Genomic DNA, 17,048 nt, shown 5'->3' on the forward strand with positions numbered 1-17,048 from the left:
GGAATCACTAATCTTTATTTGATGACACTTTTCAGAGTTTTAAGCCCAAATTTTTCCTATAGTCCTGGTAGGTCTTGGGATATTTTGGTGAGGCATATATGGGATCACTTCATGGCTGAAAATAATGCTCCCTGGCCTTTCGGTCCTTGGTCAAACAGCCGCAGCAAAAGTCCCCTGCATGGTGCAATAGCAGCATCCTAACCATGGGCCATGTAGCCAAGTCAGAAGAGCAATGGTGCTCTATGCACCGTTTAAGCATTCAACCTCAGAAGTAGAGACCTGAACAATTTCTGTTTCTTAACACATCAGCAATTTCCACATAAAAGTATATTAATAGCATAATCACAGTAAAAAAAATTTAACCAAAAAAAACCCATAGGACAGTGTCTGGTTTTACCTTTTGTGCACAGTAATTATCTCAATAGAATTTTGTTCGATAATGTTTTAATCGATAATATTTGGCATTTGTGGAGCAAGTTACCAGAACGAAAGAAACAGTCCAGGTTCCAGTCTCCGGTTGTAGATATTTATCTGCTGACCAGCTTTGTTATTTTGCTGAAAGCACAAACTCCTGCCAATGCAGAACTGAATATGGGCTGAGAACAAGAAGTATTTAATGCTGATAGCTTCCTATGCCTGAGAGGGTGAGGTTACAGAAGGGAAAGTATACTGTTTAGTGAAACCTGCTGGATTCTCAAGACATTTAGATAGCTTATCAAGTTCAAACAGCCCTTTGACAAGTGCAAATCAGCTCCTGTTTACAGAGCACAAGCTAATGATACTCATCTACCCAGCAAGAAGGGCTGCTGTTCACTAGTGATGACTGCTCCAAAATCAAATCTGCTGCTCCTTGCAGCAGTTCAATAGCATGTATCCCTGCAAGCACTCTCAAAAAAGTGTTGTGTGCCTGTAGCCACACTCCCAAAGGAACAGAAATTTGAATGATTATAAGCATCACATTTGGAATTTCATTGATTTACATTTCTCCGTGTATAGAAAAATGTTATTCCAAGAGATAGTAAAAGGTTGAGGGAAAAACCATATCCAGGTACTGAGCAAGATGCCTGAGGACAACAATTGGCAGGCAATAGCTGAGGGAAGCACAAGACCCATGGAACAAGAATAATTTCAGATGATTAGAGAGCTCCCAATTTAGCCTTAGTCCATGAGCTTTGGCTGGCAGGTTTGCTAGCAGGTTTTAAAAGTTCACATGTTGCTTGTTATGAAAACAGCATATGGCATACAATTATCAATAAAGTAGCAATTTTATCTCAAGGGTTACTTTTAAGCACGAAGGACTTTCTAGTGCAATAAATTAATTTCATCTGTTAGAGGTTATTTTTACGGCATTTGCCTTACTCTTGTTTCCATTCAATTTTATTCAAAAAAGATGCATAATTCAGATCTCTCTGAATACTGCCTTCATCTTCAGCTGAAGTTCTGTGGCCTTTTGCTGCACACTAAGCACAGCTGAGTTATGCCTCTCTAATAAAAAAAAAATGATGTAATTGATAGTATAAATATGATCATAAATATGCTGATCAATTACAGCATTAAAAATGATAGTGCCAAATTAATTTTTAAGGTCTAGGAAAAAAAAGTAGGGTATTTGGACATACCTTTCAAAATATTTCATAATTTAAGAGTCTTTCTTTAATCTTAGTAATATTTCAGTATATACTAATTGATATTATGCCCTGTTTACCTATCAAAAAAGTGAAAAGCAACAGTAATAATAATTGCACAAATTTTTACATTTTTAAAGAAATATATAACTATATTTATGCGTGGTTTGAACAAATCCGTGCTGCAAAGGCTTGACACTTCTATTTATGTTCAATTTCAACTCAAATTGAGGAAACTTTTGTCTTTAAATATTACCTTGACAAGCTGGGTTCGATTAAAGAACCAGTCCTCAATTTCATTTGATCCAGTTCAGATCTCAGTTTCTCAATTTCTTCAGCAAGTCTTTCCTGGAAATAAGAATAGTAAGATATACAAAATACATTTACTTTACAAGATATTATTCTCATAAACAAGTAAGAAAAGATACGTGAACATAACACTGACTATAACTTGAAAAGGGAGCTCAACTGAGTCTTGTAGTACTGCTAATAAGATGTCAGCATCAAAAGGAGGTTGTAGGGATAGATGCAATTGTGCAAGATTTTGTAACGGAAAGCTAGAACTCAATTTCACTTAGGAAGACTGTAAAGTGCTTTCTCAAATGAGTTACATGGGTTTTTTTCTTTCCTTCTGCATTTCAGAGAAAGTTGCAGGGAGAGACTGTGAGTAAGCTATCCCTCTCCCTGGTATGCAGAGAGAAATAACATGTTTGTAGAAATGGACAAGGCCGCCTTGGGCTGGAGAGGGTGGAGTTGGAGAGAGAGAAGATACAAAGAGCCTTGGAGAGGGCGTGTGTGTGCAGCATGCTTAAGGAGTGGTCCTTGCATCTGAAATAAACCTTCTTTTAATCTTTACACTGCCTTGGCATTCTTGGGAAGAACACCTGCCTATGTTTTACCTTACAAGATGATATAGCACCCTCCTGTTTAACCACTAGCTGGAAGCGTTGACTGGACAAGTTTGTCCTTGAAACTTCTTTTTTTATCTCTTACGAAGCCAGGGTGAGGAAAAGAACCAGCACTGATTTGTGCACTGTGCCAGGCATAGTTCAGTGTGTGAAACACCATTTGCCATTTGTAAGATTAATGGTTGGACTCAGTGATCTTCAAGATCATCTTTTTCAACCTAAAAGATTCTATGAGAGTATGAGATTGCATACTGGCCTTTTTATTTACTGACAGAGATGCAGACTTAGAGACAACTGCATTTTAGGTGATTTGTTGAACTGGAGTTATACTTCTTGCTGTTGTTGAGTTGATGGAATTCAAATTGTACAAATAATTATCATCTACTAATACAGTAAGATCAAAGAATTTTAAAAGAAATTAAGAAAGAACGATGATATGAAGATATTACATTGCTGTTCCTACAGTTCAAAATGTTCAGTATTACAAAGTGCTAGCAAGGATAAGGATCTGCACCTAAGTAATATCAGATTCAGTAATAATTGCTACTGAATTATTATTATTATTATTAATGAAACATTACTATAGTGTTTTTATAGTATTTCTTGATTGAACAGAATTACTGAGATGACTGATACTCATAACATTTGCCAGTTATGTAGAGATTATTTGTATTTGCTGTTATATCCATTTGAAATTGCTTCGTTAGTTTCTTCTTCAAAGTGGAACACATAAACCCTTCAAAGTGGGAAATTTAAAAGTTCTGGGTCAGATTATGTAGCAACAGGATGAGGGATAATGGCTTTAAATTGAAGGAGGGCAGGTTTCAGATATTAGGAAGCAATTCTTTACTGTGAGGGTGGTGAGGCACTGGAGCAGGTTGTTTGATCTTGCTGCTTTTCTACAGATTATCTAAATGGAGATGAAAATAACTTTTTGAACACCTTGAAGGCCTTGATTTTGGATTCCATATATTTATATTATATCAAATGGAGATATATTTTTAAAATTCTATACACTTGCTTTTAAATGGATTTGATACATTGTGAAATAACACTTCTGTGAATCTGGATACAGACATATTTGAGTATCCTAATGTGCTCAAGGCAAGAATAACTTCAAAATAAAATCCAGTATTTGGGATTGGGACAAATGTTTATGATCTATTTGACTGATTCACTACACAGTGTTAGGGGTTAATTCGCAATGAATGAAGAAGGGCCACTATCATCTATATTTAGCATAATGTCACTGTACCTGTTAGGAAGAATTTAGTCAAGAAATTATATTCTTCACTGTGAAAGTGCAGCCAGTTATGCATATATTTCTGTTAAACAAGACTTTTTCAGAATTAAAACTGATAAAACCAAAACTCCAGAGCCAGTGAAATCAGTATGAATTTTGGTACTGACTTCCTGAGGCTAGGATATCAACCATGAACTTAGCTCAGAACAATCATTAGGGACCTTCTAAGGCTACTTATGGCACCTGGGTAATTAAAGGAATTATCATTGATGTCAGGGAGATTTTATATTATATTTAGATAATTAATATACCATACGCATGTCTCCAAATAATAAATAGAACTCTTTTGATAAATACAGAAAACCCCACAATATTCTACAGTACCTTGTCATGTAAGGACTCTTCCAGATTTTTCCTGAAACTTTCAGATTCTTGAATCAAAACATTCTAGAACAAAATGAAGAAAAAAAAAACAAACAAGAAAGAAATTAGAGGTATGCTAATAGATCAGATATCGCTATATACATGTAGTTTCTGTGTACAAGTTTGTAAAGTTCATATAAGCTTGTCTTTAAAATTCTGTAATGTTGCAGTTAATATATTAACTTTTAAATGCTGGAAAGAATTCTAATATGTAGGACCATGTGTTTTCTAGAACAGCAAAATCGTTGTATCTTTGGTCAGTTGAGCAACTGTCTTGTTCTTACACAATTATTTCTCCCAGTTTCTTCTTTTGGAAAGACTATTACTTGCTCCGTACAACATTTTGTTTCAGTGATATAAACCAGTAAAACATCATCTGAGAGGTTCTGAATACATTTCTGAAAAAACACTGAAAGATTCCCCTCAGGTCAGACTGAAGGTGAATAAGTAGCAGAGGGAGGAATTAAGGAGAGCAAATATAAATTTGGTCAGGGGCTTTGAATTTTGCAGGACCACTTTGTCTCCCATCACAGAAAACTTGTAAACAACACTCTCTCTCCAAAGGTGGATGCTCTTTTGTCTCTGGTGACAGCATTTTACACTTCCCAGAGGATGTGAGTTAAAATCAGTAGGTTAAATAAGGATTGACAGCACATCTGAAATGTGGCCATTCCTCAGTTCTTGCCTACTTTCTCTCATTGCCTCATACCCTGTCATGTATTGGTCCTTTACAAACTCTTCATCAGACTCTTGGCTGATAAAACCAGGACTCAAAATGTTCAGCATATTTGCAGTACTTCTGGAAAGACACTTGAGCGCACTCTTGAATTAAGAGTTGAATGTGTAAGTTAGACCATATTTGTGGTAGTATTTAGTAATACAAAATCAGCCTCCATCCTGATAAGAATAGAACATACAGCAAAATGTTTATTAAGATAAATCTTATACTGCTCTTTGCACTGTACCTTTTCTTCAAGTGCTGCCATCCTCTCTTTTAAGTGTAGTTGTAGACGCTCATTGGATTCTGTCAAAAGTCTGTCTACAGTATCCGATAATCTTTTGTTGTGCTCCTCATTCATTTTTTCTCTTTGCCTTGCCTTTAATGTAGAAGAGACAGAGTGATAGGGTCCAAAATTGACCACTACAGACTCGCATCATTAAAAAATAATTTTAAAAAATGGTAACTATAACCTTCTAAAAAAAAATCCACTGGAAATATAATTACAGTTACTGATTAATGCACATTCATTTTTGTAACAGCAGAAAACTTCCAATTCTGCAACTAGGTGTAAACTAGTATATTAAGATGGTTAAGTCAAGTGGGAATATACTGCCATACTGTAATAAATAAAACATTTACCAGTAGGTAGATTTGGGTTCTGGAGTACATAATGTAGCATTATACTGACAAATTAAAAGAAAAGTGCACGGAAGATGTCTAAAATACACATACTCTTTGAAGTTCCTGATTCTTCTCTTCAAGTTGAGCTTCTAAGTGTCTCATGCGTTCTTCAATGTTTCCATGCCTTTCTTCTGCCTGTAAAAAAATAGAAATACCGTTTCTGTAATTTAAGTGGCCTTGAAAGTTTTTCTCTCAGTAAAGTTTGAACAAAACATAAAGCAAGCTACTACTAACTGCAAACTTAGTTTTCCAAAAATAAATTTTATTTAAACAGGCAGCTGAACAGCATTGCTTGAAATGTGTCAGCTACAAAGGCCTGTTACATCCAAGCATCAGCAAAACATTGGAGTTATTTATGAGCAATGAAATCAGCCAAATGTAACATGCAGACTGTGCATGGTTTGAACACAAACCTGCCATCGTAAAATTGTAAGCTCCTGAAGCACTGAACTGCACGATGGTTGATTATCAATAAAAAAAAAAGTTAAAGAAAATGAAAACAAATCAGATGGATTCTATTTAGCAATAGAAAGTAAAGTCCAGTAGGACTACCTTCCTACGTATGGAGATCATTTCTTGTAGTTTAGCTTCCATAACATATTGATAATCATCAGATGAGGTAGAAGAGGTTGGATCAGACTAACAAGTCAAGGAAAAGGAGAGGGACAAAATTGAAAAATCAGAACTAAAGACACTGACACTGAACAGAACACAGCACAGAATGCTTAAAAGAAAAGTGTGACTGAAAATTTAATACTTTTAACTGACAGATTTTTACATGGAATAAACTACACTGATACTTGGTGAATAAGATGCAGTTGATGAGGAGAAACTGAAAATAATGAAATGCTAAAAAAGCTATCAACCTACACATGGAGGTTCAAGGTTAGTGATGGCTGGCTGATGACATATTACTAGAGTGGATTCAAAGCAATACTGTCTAATCTAATGTTGTTTTTTTGATTTTTTTTTTTTTTTTAACTATGGTAAACTGAACACCAGAACAGGACTCTGAGGCCAACATCAGATATTCCTTTATAATTCTTCTATTATTTTCTAGGAATGAAAACAATGCATAAATACTAAAGTAATGGATTGGTCAGTTACACCACTATGCAATGTCATGGTACATTCCCTAATTTCTAGAAAACAGAAAGAATTTCAAAAGAGGCAAGGCTCAAGCTTTCATATTCCATTATAGAATACACTACGTAAAGCCCTTTCATCCAAATAAACAATACAGTTTTCATCTCTTTGAAAGGATCCACCCTGGTGGATCTCTTTGGAAGATCAAGGTCATCAGATAAAAGAAGAACCTATAAATAAAAATTCATTAATGATAATGAAAAGTTTCTACTGTGTATAGAAGTGATAATCCAACCAAACATTCATTACTAATTCTGAGAAGAGTTGACCTTAATGAGTTCATTTGTTGCAAAACATGAATATTCATGTTATTGTCATATAAAACAAGTCTGTGTTACATTCAAAATTTAAAAAAAGCCCTTAAAGAAAGGGAAATGCTATATTGGTTTTGTTGCTATAGAAACAAGAATGTGCATAAGGCGTACAGCTAGTGCTACTGATGACTGAGTTGTGAGCTTGCGCTTGTCAAATCTATTTCACTCTGTCAGATTTACCCTCTCTCAAAAAGAGATCCTGAACTCCATCTTTATATGAGCAAACCTTAATATGTGCAAGAAATACTAATTTTACAACTGTATCTTTTTAGGGAGACTATTTTTCATAGTCTTTTCTACTAATAATTTATCAGAATAATTAGGACAGATACCAAAGCAATTCCTGATGTTCATCGTAACTTAAAATTACCCACAACTTAAAGTCAGAAGTTTTATCAGGACCAAAAGATCATACCGAAAAGAAGCTTGTGATCTAGAGATTTATAAATGTAAGCTGTAGCTTTTAATATGAAGATATCCACATGAGAAAATCCTGCTTTGTATAAATACAAGGATACTGCTTAACTTTGAAGGTCATTACTACTCTTTTCAGAGTAATTATACTCATAAAACTTAGATTTTTGTAAAATTTAAGGGAAAGTCTTTGTAACTAAACTCATTTAAAAAGTTTAGTTATTGTTTCTGATCATGATGGAGACACAGTTTGATATATTTGAACTCATATATTAGCTGAAACTATTTTCTCTTGTTATCATGACTTGGACCAGTGACAGTACCTCTATGATCTTCTTTAACTTATCTTTCAGTTTTATATATTAGTTGGTTTCAGCACACAAGTGTTAATGCACTGCTTCCTCTCCCAGCTGGGTAAATAGAAAGATAAGGCAGAGAAAGTTAAGTCCCTGTGATTGCAGAACAGCAGAGCATTGTGTGCCCTTCATGGAGGGACCAAGTTTTGTCCTGCGCTGTAGAAAACAGAATATTCCCTTTTTTGAGTCCTGGCTGCACTATTGGTCCAAGGACTTCCCTTAATGCATCTCCAAGGGTCATGAGATGAATTGAGACTATCAAAGCTCTGAGAAGGCTTAAGTAGTTCTAGCTCTTTTGAAGCTATTTTCATTGAGGGAGATATAGAACCCACTGGGGGCACCTTCCTAAAAAATTAAACTCGTTAGAAGCTTCATTAGCTGACTGCAAACTTTAAAAGCAAGTTACTTAATATTCGCTGCTTCCACACACTTAATTACAGGTTAATGCAAAATACAAAGATAACCAAAGTAATACCTCTAGGTTCAAATTGATCTCATTTAAGTCTTCTGAAACGTGGTCCTATCTGTCATAAATTGTTCTTGAAAAGACAGCTTGTCTAGTTAGTTGTATAATTTACCTCTTTTTTTCAAACTAAAAGTAAAACTTGAAACTTTTATGGCACAGTCCAAACTGTGCCATACCTTATTCCTTTAGCAGGAAGTGGTCTTTTCAATGCATGAAATAATTGTGATACTAGGTCTAACTCAGCAAGGTATATGTTTGAGTTATGTATAAATATTTTTGCATTATAGTCTTCAGTTATTTCACCAGAATACTAAAATATCAATAAGTAAATTCTTGGTAAAAAAGTCTTCCTGAATGTATCTCTGAGTATCTGCCCTTCATATTTCAGCATAAAAAAGAACATAGTTGATTTCCATGTTCATCTCCCTTTACATCTCTTTGGTAGGATAGAAAGACTTGAAAATTAATTAAAATTCAATATACCTTAAAATCAAAACAAATACCATTATTATTCTAAAAACTGCAAATATATTAGAATATTTTATGTTTCCAGTATGTACCCTTTGTTCTGAAAGTGTTATTATTGATTACTCTAAAGGAACCAAATTATTTTATAACCAAGATATCAAATAATTAGGTTGAAATACTCATCTGGCAGCAAGTGCAAGGGTTCAGACTTAGTACCTACCCTGGGCTCTAATGTTGTTTAGGGATTTTAACCACTGGTTATTACATGCCAAGTGCATGGGCAGCCTCTGCACCAGGGACATGAACCAAAAAGGTGTCCTCTGTAAGGGCCAGGGAGACAGAAACACATGTACTCTTATCTTCTCTCACTTGCAGAACCCACCTGCAGACAAAGAGCTCCAGTAACTGGTGTGCCTAACTGGAACATACTCCCAAAAAATGAGGGTTTCAACACCTCCGACTGCACTTTATGCTGAGGATGCCCTTTGGTCTCAAAGGGACCCTCCAGACAAAAAAACCCAGCAAATCAGCCATTTTCTAAGGGATTTGTAAATCCTTCCTGCACAGACATCCCCAGGCCCACTGTTACGATTGACACACCTGTGGCAGCTACATTTTTTTTGTTGTTCATGTATGTTATTCAGACTCAGACATTCCCGCTGGAATTGGCTTTGAGAAAATTGGCAGCCTACCATAAAAGTATTGAATCTCTCCATCTCTGCCTTGTAGTTTGAGGCACGAGGCAGAGGCTGAGATACCAGTGCTAGTTTGTTTCCTTTGCAGAATTTTATATACATGAGACAGAAGAGTCAACTGTGGACTCTGAGGGTCATAAACAGAAGTTGGACTTCTTCCAACTTGTTCTACTAAGAGTTAATTGAGTTAAAAACTTTGTAAAGTGGAATTCACAGGACGTTGCTTGGCAGACCTTACTCTACATTCTTCTTCCTAATATGAGACTTGCAAGCCTTTTGCTAGTACTCTGTACAGGAGGATTAGTAAGATACATAGTGTGGTATTCAGCAACTATCATTTAAAGCATTTAGCCAGAACATTCAGTTATTCCCAAATAAATTTGGGAAATTATGCATCTTAAACTGGATTAAAAATACATGGACAAAAGCTTAACTACATCTGACCCCTAGGAGAAACTAGCATGAGTCTTAATGCTCTCTTTGCACTCTTTATGCCATGAAATAATAAAGAAATAGCCATTATAAACTAGTAACAGATGGAAAAACTTTGCATTGAGGGAACACCAAAGCAGCTTATGCTCTCTAACCCTGTTAAAACTCTGCTGATGCTTCTGCTGCTAATGTGCCCACAAAAAAGAAGTTGCTTTCACATCATCTGTTACTGTTGACACTGCACATTTTCTAGGTCTTTGCATCTTAGTAAAAAAAAAAAATCCAATTTCATATGTAGAAAGCACCTGTATAATACAGGTGCTAGAATTTTTCTTCCTAGTGCTGAACTGCAGGAACAAATCTAAATTTTCTAATGGTACAAACCAATTTCCCATGTTTTGAGACCCTGACTTTTGAGACCTGCAGTCTCCATACTTTCTACTGGCTTCTTATGATATGCATTATTTTGGGCTATCTTTGGAATAAGGGAGTTATTCAAGAACAAAGAATCCATTATTGAACTGACCTATGCAATTGAGGGTGAAAATGTGTGATCATGGTGCCTGAGTCACAAAGTTACCAGCTACTTCCTCAAATGCTCACAATTTACCCAGTTACGAATGTGACAAAATGCATTAGCTTAAATATCCCCTTTTTCTAAGCCCCAGCCTTTCAGTGACTACATATTCACACATTCTTTCCCCTCCTTTGCTTCCCCACTACTTTCTACACCTCCTAAATATAATAAGCCATTCCTTCTACTTAGCTTTGTAAAATTTGTTTCTCTAATTTCTTCCTTCTATGAGGGTAAAATCTCCTGAGAAAAGGGAAGCACAATAAGAGAGACATTTGAAAAGACAGGAATGTGTTGTATATATGAAGTTTTCCTTGGCTTCCCTCCCCACTAAAGGGTTGTTTGTTTTTTTGGGTTTTTTAATTGATAAGAGGATTTATCAACTTCCTTCTCCAGATAACACATCATCTTGTCTCTCTCCCTTGTTCTCAGAGAGGTTTCTGTATGAACCACATCCATTCCTTTCAGGGGAACTTCTTTCCCCTCCTTGCATCCTCTCCATTGCAGACCTTCTCTTTTTACTTTTCTGCAAATTTTTCCCTGCTTAAAGCAAACCACACTCCCACACTGTCACAAAACAAGCATTGTGTCTCACTGGCCTTCAACTCTCAAGTCATTTTTTATCACCTTTAAAATTAACTGAAGGTGTTACTATGCTAAATGTGGTTTATTATGATTATGGTTTCCTCTTCTTCATCTCAGTGCTTCTCTAATGCAGCTGAAAAGCACAGTTGGTATTTTTGGTGACCTGCATACAGGAATGATGGAGTAAAATGCTGACTGCTCTCTTGTGATCAGAGAAGTGACATGGTACCTCTGCTGCACAAGGACTTAGGGTGAGGGACTACTAGTGAGAGTGAGCAAATGGAAGGAGGTGGATTCTGGTTGTCTCTACTAGACCCCTCTTGTTTGACAAACTAACCATCTGAAGATTCTGGATGCTCTAATGTCTTTCCCTTCTGAGGAAAATGAACATTTTGCAGGATAAAGAAAGGTGTAGTTAATACTGGTGGGAGGTTCTTTCTACTAGGAACTGCCTCTTCTCCAGGGCAGGCAAAGTGACCAATACTGAGAGTGAGTAGAAGGTGGCTCAATGAGTCATGGCAACCTAAATCTTGGGATACATGCTGAGAGCTGTGCTACTTGTCATGACCAGACAGATACCAGTGCGATGGCCAGGCAGGACAGCACAGTATATGGGATCATGCTGTTCCAGGTTAGTCTGCCACAGGCTGACTAACCCTCCAGTTGCTCACCCAATGGGCAGAACATAGTGGAAACAAAGCCAAAGAAAAGTTCAAATGATTAATGTTGTTAATTTATGGGTACTTATCCGAGTTCACTGTATAGTCCAAATTTTTGGAAGTTCACTCCTTATGAATTAGTTTGGGCATGGAAAAGTAGCAAAAAGACATTCACCAGCATATATACACACCCCCTTCCCGCCCTCCCAAGCCAACTAATTTTAAAAATGGAGAAGGATCTGAATCTATACCCTTCTTTTACAGAATTCCAACCCAGATTTATTATGAGCCAGAGTATAAGAAATTAAATGCAGAACTGCAACATGCATCTTTTAAATTTGAGGGGGGGGGGGGGAATACAGTCAAATCCAGAATATGTTTGTTCTGGTTTATCTCCACTTGTAAGTAATTGGTCTTATATTTTACCCACAGCGAAGCATTCATAGTTTCCAGTTAACCCATATTACTTTCCTTTAAAATACATGCAAAGCATGTTAGGCTTAACTCACCTCTTTGGTATGATTGTAACCCCACTAATCTCAGAGAAGCCACTTTCACTGAGGTAGTACAAAAGTAAGGAAAATCAACTTTGATTTTTTCTTTTTTCAGCAAAGAAAGGCTAATTCACTTGAGGGCTCATCTTTTACCCAGTATACATAGACACTGCAGTGATCATATTGCTCACATAGACAGACTTTTTCTAGTCTGTAGTCAGATAATTTGAATCCTACTGACAACATGTATGTTGGCCTAAAGTTCAACCAAGGCAAAATTAATTCAGCATTAATCAGCCCCTTAGGTAGGTCTTGCAGCTTCCTTTGAATAGCTAGTGTGGTAAGACCAAACCAGCTAGCGAACTTAAAACTACATAAGTAAGCTGTACTGACTACAGCACTGTCCTTGGTTCCAAGCTTCATTTGTGTGATCCATGGAAAGAACTGGTCTTTAAGCTTCAGAGCTGTCAAACCAGCCCTTTAACAAGCTCTACAGTTTGCAAAGACATTGTATACAAGATACATAAACCACAGCCTTATTTAGCCTATTGACCAAGTTATGACCTTCTTCTTCACGTCATATATTCCAAGGCAGCACAATTTTAAATAAAATAGATGTCTTCAGTTTTTCATGTAATTGCTGAGAAATTAACAGAACCAGCATTACAATCTAACAGAGCTTCCTGCTTGGCAAAAACTTTGATCAAGTACATCAAAGTGAAATGGGGTGGAGCATTAGCTCACTAACCACATCCCATGAAATAATGTAAGAAGACAAACGGAGATGTATATTGCAGCTTTATGGTCACAGTAACAACAGTATCTCATGGAAGTCCCTGTGTGTTCTGCATGGTTGAAATGGGATTTTTTTTACAGTATTTGTCATTATATATGTTCAAGGAAAAATGCAGTTGCAAGAAAAGACATGCTTGAGACTGCAAAATACTTACTGATGGCTAATTGCTGGAGAACTTACTCAGGAAAATTCCTCTTAAAACAGAAAACAGTATTTTTAAGCTACTGAGGGCATTAGAATATGTGATTATCTGCTGAATCAGAAACAACTGAAAAATATTGTTAAAATGCCAAGGGATTTCTTTTATGTGCGCCTGAGTTTTTATTAAAATGCAGTGATACTTATTTGGTATTTCATGTAGCTCTTTTTGTTGATTATTCTTGGATTCCTCCCCACCCCTCCCCTAGTTTTCAGTCTTTTTTTTTTCATATTTCCACCCATTCATATAAACCTAAAGTGGACAGTACAAAGTCTCGATTACTGAATAATGATCCTGCCTTAATAAAAAAGCCCCTCCCCCAACCCCCTCAAAAGCCTTCCTTTCTTTGTTTCTACTTCTTAACTAAATTACTTAAAAATCAGACTTTATTACTGAGATGTTCAGCACTTAAGACTTCACTATAAATGGAAAAACATGAGAACTGAAAAAATCCATTAAATTTAAAAATAGCTCAACACCTAAATAATTAGAAGCATTCCTTAGCAATAGAGAAAGGAAAGCTTAGGTAAATCCAAATTAGATGTAACACAATCTCTTAAATGCATTTTTATTTGTCTGATTTTAAGAGATAAAGAATAAACTTCATTATATGTCTTTATGAAGCTGATAATATTTGAGCTATAGTATTAACTACACATGCACCTGAAAGGATCAGAGGTCAAATACGAAAACCATGCTACTGAAAATTTGTCTTTATCTTCTTATTTCTCTGTGAGATAGTAGCCATATAATGAATTTAGCAGAAAAAAAACCAGTTTGAAATCCCGTCAGGGTTTCACATTTATTTTTGCAGATATACGATAAAAAGAATAATTCAAAACAAACCTTGTAAGAATGTACTGCAAGTTGTCTTCAGTTGTATTGTACAAATGATCCCAGCTGCCACCATGATTTGATTTTATAGCACTTATTGCAATGAAAAAATAAGTATTGTTTATATACATGGTGGATGAAAATGTCCAGAAGAACTAAGTACATGTAGGAATGGGACTTCCCTCACTCCTTTATCCTTAAATTACAAATTCTTGCACAGTGAAATGAATCCTCCAAGGGTAAGTAAGGCTCATGTGTATTGGAAATACGCGATTCCCTTGTAAATATAGCCTAGGCTAACTTACAGGTAACTACTCTTCCTGTTACCAAAATGCTAAGAATTACAAGCACAGCATTGAGGCCATTCCTGGTTAAACTTGTGGCAGATATTTGTGAGGAAACATTTTCTTCTTTCAAATCAGCTTGAAGCTACTTTTGTTTTCTCCTTGAGGTGAGGAATCATGATGTAAATCAGTATCAAACAATGTGGCTTCTGAAGTGAGAAGTCAGTACCTTAGTCAGAGCTGCAATTCTCTGAGCCAGTTCAGCCTCCACTTCAGGTAGGGTTTCAGCCTTCCTCATTGTCTGCTGCAGCTTCTGCTCCGCCAGCTCTAGACGCTCTTGCAGCTGTCTGTTTTTGTCTTCCAACTGAAGGCCAAAGACAGATAAACAGGTAAAAAAAAAATAAAAAACAGAATTCAGATTTTTTCCTTCCCTTTCTAAGGTATCGGTGAAATGACAGCAAAACTCACTACCAGGCAAGATACCCCACATTTGAGAGAGTTTACAGGAGAGGTATTAAATCAAGCATGGAACAATGTAGGCTGCCAGTCTTACTAGTGATTTGATCACACAAAGGTGAAGGAGTTGTAAAATGGCACCAATTAGGATAAAAAAGAGCATAATGAAAAAGTAGTGTGATTTAGATTATTTTTTTTTTAGATTTTAGATTCTTTTTTAATCCTTAAAAAAGCATGAAAAGGTCAGCTTTTCACATTGCAATGCTGCAAATCAACTTTAAGTCTGACCATATCTAAGACCAGTTTTTTTGATTCCTGCTTTGAGTAGGCAGAACTCTACAGTACAACATGACTTACATTGGCTGCAATAAAGACTCAGATGCATGTACCTTACTTTTCCATTGTTGGGTGGGATTTTTTCCTTGACAATTGAAAATAGTTCTTATAATAGCCTAAGGAAGCTGGCAGAAACTGGAGAGTTTGAGTTCTGTTGGTTTAACGTACAGATAATGTTCCACATACATATATACACACATACAGAGAGGGATGCGTGGAGGTGTGTGTAAATATATCTGCATACAGTTATGGAATTAAAGATTATCACATTGTAGAGCCTCATTTCCTGTAAAGCACTTTAAATTGCTTCAAGACATGCTCGGTGACAAAGAAGTTTGATACTGAGGCTGACTTTGAATTATACAGTATGAATTATATTCATTTCATGTTAACTTTCAGTTTATATTGTATTCTTCAAATTACAAAGCAGTGTTTTATGTTCAGTTTACTTTCGAGCTTTTCAATCACCATGGAAACAAAATACCAAGAGAGAAAGCTGCAGTCATGTTACACACTTTTTAAAAACATATTCACAGACTGCTTAGCTTTGTACTATCTTATTTACACTCTACTTATATGTGGAATCATCAGAATATATTGAATGCAAATTTTGATCTTTCCTTCAGAAGGCAATTTTGTTTAGCTCAGACTATTTTGTTTTTAAATAAAATTCTAAAACTGTTACATAAGAAGCAAAGATATCCCATTACTGAGGGGATATTACTGTGTGCACTTATGCAAGACACTATCAGAAAACAGTTATTTTCCAACACAGTACATTTTGAAATTGTTATTCACAGTTCTAGTAGCTGATATGAAACAGAGGTATTGGACAATTCAGGGAATTTTAGATTAACTGATCTGTTGATTAAAAATTAAAAGATTAACCTAATGGAAACCTCCCACAGTCAATCTGTGCCCTTTTTTGCATTAATTGTCATTGGGTACAAAGAAAGCAACTGAATAATGCAGGTACCCCACCTGACGTAGGATGGCCTCCTTGTTTGCCAGTTCATTTTCTAGCTTATCGTTCATGTCATGTATGGAGGTGGATTCTCTCTGAGCACTGAGGTAGCGCTTCTCTAGCGTGGTTATTCTTTCTTCCATATCTTCCTTTTGTGCCATTGCCTAATATAACAAAAAATCCCCCATCAGGAACCATGTAACAAAAATGCTGTGTGATTTTTTACCAGTTTAATTTTCATGCTAACAGTAGACAGGGATGTAAGGTATGGTCAGCAGAAAATCTTTGGTTTTAAAGAGAATTTATTTTCTTTTGGATTTTTGAAACTATGATATAGTATCTGTTGAATACAGGAAACAGAAACAAATCCCATCTGATGGCACACAGGATGATCTGCTCTGTAGCCTTCCTGGGAATCAAGGTCAGGCTGACAGGCCTGTAGTTCCCTGGGTCGTAGATCAGTGAAAACTAGGCTTTGTAACTGGATAGAAATGATATAATACTTAAAAGGGGCAGAATACAAAGATGTGGAGAGACTTTGAGCCTGTGCCAAGCATCAGAAACTGTGAAGAAACATTTCTTCCAGAATAATAGAAATTACAGTTTAAATATATGCATACAAATTTGTATACATACACACACATACATAAATCCATATGAAATGCCTATATTATAGGAAGCAATAAAGGAAAGAAAACTAATACATACTGAAATAGATTCTGTAAGCCAACCATCCAGACATATGGAGAACATCTGCCTAAGAGATGATACTGTAGGGACCACTAAGTAGCAGCACAAATTTAGAGGAGGAAAGGGAAGGAAAATTAAATTACATTTTCACTTCTTGAGAGAGAGGAATAGATTTCTAGTACTATTTCTTAATGTAAATTTTCTGTCTCCTATGTTCAAGGGCTTTCACCAGTGTTCAGCTTTTGCTGCCCATATACATTGGCCTTTATCAGTTTGTAGCAGGTA

The 17,048-nt window shown here is 36.0% G+C and overlaps 1 protein-coding gene across 17 annotated transcripts in view; it reads right to left on the bottom strand.

Annotated features, from left to right (window-relative positions):
* Nucleotides 1–17,048, bottom strand: part of PPFIA2 (PTPRF interacting protein alpha 2) — a 310,694-nt gene that overhangs the window by 49,004 nt on the left and 244,642 nt on the right. For 9 of the 17 annotated variants that reach the window (XM_027902158.1, XM_027902153.1, XM_027902152.1 and 6 more), the window contains 7 exons: nt 16,091–16,237; nt 14,547–14,681; nt 6,154–6,240; nt 5,653–5,736; nt 5,165–5,296; nt 4,161–4,223; nt 1,882–1,973 (listed from right to left, as the gene is read on the bottom strand). In XM_027902158.1, coding sequence (XP_027757959.1) covers nt 1,882–1,973; nt 4,161–4,223; nt 5,165–5,296; nt 5,653–5,736; nt 6,154–6,240; nt 14,547–14,681; nt 16,091–16,237 — 740 coding nt within the window. The remainder of the gene's footprint in view (nt 1–1,881; nt 1,974–4,160; nt 4,224–5,164; nt 5,297–5,652; nt 5,737–6,153; nt 6,241–14,546; nt 14,682–16,090; nt 16,238–17,048) is intronic. The other 8 variants (XM_027902167.1, XM_027902160.1, XM_027902159.1 and 5 more) reach the window with 1 other exon arrangement.

The sequence above is a fragment of the Empidonax traillii genome, unplaced genomic scaffold, assembly GCF_003031625.1.
Source record: "Empidonax traillii isolate 1590-97213 ecotype Southwest subspecies unplaced genomic scaffold, ASM303162v1 scaffold846:size362177, whole genome shotgun sequence".
NCBI lineage: Eukaryota > Metazoa > Chordata > Aves > Passeriformes > Tyrannidae > Empidonax > Empidonax traillii.